The sequence below is a fragment of the Oncorhynchus mykiss genome, chromosome 25, assembly GCF_013265735.2.
Source record: "Oncorhynchus mykiss isolate Arlee chromosome 25, USDA_OmykA_1.1, whole genome shotgun sequence".
NCBI classification, from domain to species: domain Eukaryota; kingdom Metazoa; phylum Chordata; class Actinopteri; order Salmoniformes; family Salmonidae; genus Oncorhynchus; species Oncorhynchus mykiss.
This window is the reverse complement of record NC_048589.1, coordinates 40,873,139-40,878,138: the sequence shown is the minus strand read 5'-3', so window position 1 is coordinate 40,878,138 and position 5,000 is coordinate 40,873,139. Positions and strand designations below refer to the sequence as shown.

At 44.2% G+C, this 5,000-nt stretch overlaps 1 protein-coding gene across 1 annotated transcript in view; it reads right to left on the bottom strand.

Moving 5' to 3' along the window:
- The window catches only part of si:ch211-132f19.7 (adenylate cyclase type 8), a 23,012-nt gene that overhangs the window by 12,974 nt on the left and 5,038 nt on the right, over positions 1–5,000 (bottom strand). Inside the window, 2 exon segments of the mRNA XM_036963050.1 lie at positions 522–671; positions 855–1,083. Of these exon segments, the coding sequence (XP_036818945.1) occupies positions 522–671; positions 855–1,083 (379 nt within the window).

The following is a 5,000-nucleotide window of genomic DNA, read 5'->3' as shown; positions in this document are numbered from 1 at the left end:
CCCGTCTCTACCCGTCTCTACCCGTCTCTACCCGTCTCCACCCGTCTCCACCCGTCTCCACCCGTCTTCACCCGTCTCCACCCGTCTCTACTTGTCTCCACCTGTCTCTACCTGTCTCCACCTGTCTCTACCTGTCTCCACCTGTCTCCACCTGTCTCCACCTGTCTCTACCTGTCTCTACCTGTCTCTACTTGTCTCCACCTGTCTCTACCCGTCTCCACCCGTCTCCACCCGTCTCTACCCGTCTCTACCCGTCTCCACCCGTCTCTACCCGTCTCCACCCGTCTCTACCCGTCTCCACCTGTCTCCACCCGTCTCCACCTGTCTCCACCTGTCTCCACCTGTCTCTACCTGTCTCCACCTGTCTCTACCTGTCTCCACCCGTCTCCACCCGTCTCCACCCGTCTCTACCTGTCTCTACCTGTCTCCACCTGTCTCCACCTGTCTCCACCTGTCTCCACCTGTCTCTACCTGTCTCTACCTGTCTCCACCTGTCTCCACCTGTCTCTACCTGTCTCTACCTGTCTCTGGTTCTCCCTCTCCAGGCGTACTCGTCCCTCAATGCAGCGTCGTGTCTCCAGGAACGCCTGTCTCTGTGTGTGGTCTGACAGGTAGTGGATGAACAACCCTGCTGTGTTCATACCCAGGTACAACAAGCCCTTCGCCAGAACCTACACACACACACACGCACACGCACACGCACACACGGTTAGTATACACTAAACACACCTGAGACCAAACACACACACACACACACAAAGGAGGAGGAGGAGTAAGAGGGAAATGAGGAGGAAGACGAGGAGGAGGAGAAGCATGAAAGAGAGTCCGGAAGGGAGTCTAAGTTGACCTCTGACCTTTCTGTAGAGCGCGGTGTCGTCGTAGTGGTGAACAGTTTCCACCAGGAGGTGCAGCGTGGCGGTGAGCAGGCCGGTGGAGAGGGACCAGAGCAAGGGGAGGGGCAGGAGGGTGTAGGTGGAGAACAGCGTGAAGAGGACGTACCAGGCTTGGTCCTTCTCCAAACCCCCCACAACACCACCCAACACCTGCACTGTCTGGGACAACCAGCTGGCTAGAGCCATGTACCTAGGACCATATACGGTTGAAGTCAGAAGTTAACATGCACTTAGGTTGGAGTCATTAAAACTCGTTTTTTCAACAACTCAACACGTCTTGTTAACAAACGACAGTTTTGGCAAATTCGGTTAGGACATCTACTTTGTGCATGACACAAGTCATTTTTTCCAACAATTGTTTACAGACAGATTATTTCACTTATAAATCAATGTATCACAATTCCAGTGGGTAAGAATTTTACATACACTAAGTTGACTGTGCCTTTAAACAGCTTGGAAAATTCCAGAAAATGATGTCATGGCTTTAGAAGCTTCTGATAGGCTAATTGATATCATTTGAGTCAATTGGAGGTGTACCTGTGGATGTATTTTGAGGCCTACCTTCAAACTCAGTGCCTCTTTGCTTGACATCATGGGAAAATAAAAATAAAATCAGCCAAGATCTCAGAAAACAAGTTGTAGACCTCCACAAGTCTGGTTCATCCTTGGGAGCAATTTCCAAACGCCTGAAGGTACCACGTTCATCTGTACAAACAATAGTATGCAAGTATAAACACCATGGGACCAAGAAGCCGTCATACTGCTCAGGAAGGAGACATTCTGTCTCCTAGAGATGAAAGTACTTTGATGTGAAAAGTGCAAGTCAATCCCAGAACAACAGCAAAGGACCTTCTGAACATGCTGGAGGAAACAGGTACAAAAGTTACTATATCCACAGTAAAACGAGTCCTATATCGACAACCTGAAAGGCTGCTCAGCGAGGAAAAACCCCCTGCTCCAAAACCGCCATGAAAAAGATAGACCTCGGTACAAACATCGTACTTTTTGGAGAAATGTCCTCTGGTCTGATGAAACAAAAATACAACTGTTTGGCCATAATGACCGTCGTTATGCTTGGAGGAAAAAGGGGGAGGCTTGCAAGCTGAAGATCACCATCCCAACCGTGAAGCACGGGGGTGGCAGCATCATGTTGTGGGGGTGCTTTGCTGCAGGAGGGACTGGTGGTCGCAAATGGGTCTTCCAAATGGGCAATGACCCCAAACATACTTCCAAAGTTATGGCAAAATGGCTTAAGGACAACAAAGTCAAGGTATTGGAGTGGCCATCACAAAGCCCTGACCTCAATCCTATAGAAAATGTGTGGGCAGAACTGAAAAAACATGTGTGAGCAAGGAGGCCTACAAACCTGACTCAGTTACACCAGCTCTGTCAGGAGGAATGTGCCAAAATTCACCCAACTTATTGTGGGATGCTTGTGGAAGGCCACCTGAAACGTTTGACCCAAGATAAACAATTTAAAGGCAATGCTACCAAATACTAATTGAGTGTATGTAAACTTCTGACCCACTGGGAATGTGATGAAATAAATCACTCTCTACTATTATTTTGACATTTAACATTCTTAAAATAAAGTGGTGATCCTAACTGACCTAAGACAGGGCATTTTTACTAGAATTAAATGTCAGGAATTGTGAAAGACTGAGATTAAATGTATTTGGCTATGTAAACTAGGTGTATGTAAACTTACAAATAAGAATAAAAGAGAGCCGCACACTCTAGTAACTCAGATGCAAAAATTGAATTACCAACGTTTCGACAGCCAAGCTGTCTTCATCAGGGTACAATCACAAACACTGCGGGATGACTCGTTTATGTAGTGTCAAAAGACACAGGTGTCTTCTAACTTCAACTGTATGTGTTTAACATAGGCGGTTTCACTAGGGTACACTTAATTATGATGGATGCATTGATGCATTGATTGACCAAATGAAGGTTATGACGTTTCATGTGCCTTGCAAAAGTATTCATCCTCCTTGGCGTTTTTTCTAATTTGTTGCATTACAACCTGTAATTTAAATGTATTTTTATTTGGATTTCATGTAATGGACATACAGAAAATAGTCCAAATTGGTGAAGAGAAATTTAAAATAATAAAACAGAAAAGTGGTGCGTGCATATGTATTCAGTCCCTTTGATACGAAGCCCCTAAATAAGATCTGATGCAACCAATTACCTCCAGAAGTCACATAATTAGTTAAATAAAGTACACCTGTGTGCAATCTAAGTGCCACATAATCTGTCACATGATCTCAGTATATATACACCTGTTCTGAAAGTTGTGGAGAAGTACAGATCAGGGTTGGGCTATAAAAAAAATATCTGAAACTTTGAACATCCCACAGAGCTCCATTAAATCCATTATTAAAAAATGGAAAGAATATAGCACCACAACAAACCTGCCAAGAGAGGACTGCCCACCAAAACTCACGGACCAGGCAAGGAGGGCATTAATCAGAGAGGCAACAAAGAGACCAAAGATAACCCTGAAGGAGCTGCAAAGCTCCACAGCAGAGATTGGAGTATCTGTCCATAGGACCAGTTTAAGCCGTACACTCCACAGAGTTGGGCTTTATGGAAGAGTGGCATGAAAAAAAGCCATTGCTTAAAGTGTTCGCCAAAAGGCATGTGGGAGACTCCCCAAACATATGGAAGAAGGTACTCTGGTCAGATGATATTAAAAATGTTATTTTTGGCCATCAAGGAAAACGCTATGTCTGGCGCAAACCCAACACCTCACATCACCCCGAAAACACCATCCCCACAGTGAAGCATGGTGGTGGCAGCATCATGCTGTGGAGGATGTTTTTCTTTGGCAGGGACTGGAAAACTGGTCAGAATTGAAGGAATGATGGATGGCGCTAAATACAGGGAAATTCTTGAGGGAAACCTGTTTCAGTCTTCCAGAGATTTGAGACTGGGACGGAGGTTCACCTTTCAGCAGGATAATGACCCCAAGCATACTTCTAAAGCAACACTTGAGTGGTTTAAGGGGAAACATTTAAATGTCTTGGAATGGCCTAGTCAAGGCCAAGACCTCAATCCAATTGAGAATCTGTGGTATGACTTAAAGATTACTGTACACCAGCGGAACCCATCAAAATTAAAGGAGCTGGAGCAGTTTTGCCTTGAAGATGGCTAGATGTGCCAAGATTATAGAGACAACCCCAAGAGACTTGCAACTGTAATTTCTGCAAAAGGTGTCTCTACAAAGTATTGACTTTGGGGGAGGGGGAGGTGGTGAATAGTTATGCACGTTCAAGTTCAGTTTTATTTTCTTATTTCTTGTTTGTTTCACAATAATAATAATATTTAGCATCTTCACACTGGCAAGTTGTGTAAATCAAACGATACAAACCCCCCCAAAAAATCAATTTTAATTCCAGGTTATAAGGCAACAAAATAGGATAAAATGCCAAGGTGGTTGAAAACTTTCGCAAGCCACTGTACATACAGTGCCTTGCGAAAGTATTCGGCCCCCTTGAACTTTTAGACCTTTTGCCACATTTCAGGCTTCAAACATAAAGATATAAAACTGTATTTTTTTGTGAAGAATCAACAACAAGTGGGACACAATCATGAAGTGGAACGACATTTATTGGATATTTCAAACTTTTTTAACAAATCAAAAACTGAAAAATTGGGCGTGCAAAATTATTCAGCCCCCTTAAGTTAATACTTTGTAGCGCCACCTTTTGCTGCGATTACAGCTGTAAGTCGCTTGGGGTATGTCTCTATCAGTTTTGCACATCGAGAGACTGACATTTTTTCCCATTCCTCCTTGCAAAACAGCTCGAGCTCAGTGAGGTTGGATGGAGAGCATTTGTGAACAGCAGTTTTCAGTTCTTTCCACAGATTCTCGATTGGATTCAGGTCTGGACTTTGACTTGGCCATTCTAACACCTGGATATGTTTATTTTTGAACCATTCCATTGTAGATTTTGCTTTATGTTTTGGATCATTGTCTTGTTGGAAGACAAATCTCCGTCCCAGTCTCAGGTCTTTTGCAGACTCCATCAGGTTTTCTTCCAGAATGGTCCTGTATTTGGCTCCATCCATCTTCCCATCAATTTTAACCATCTTCAATGT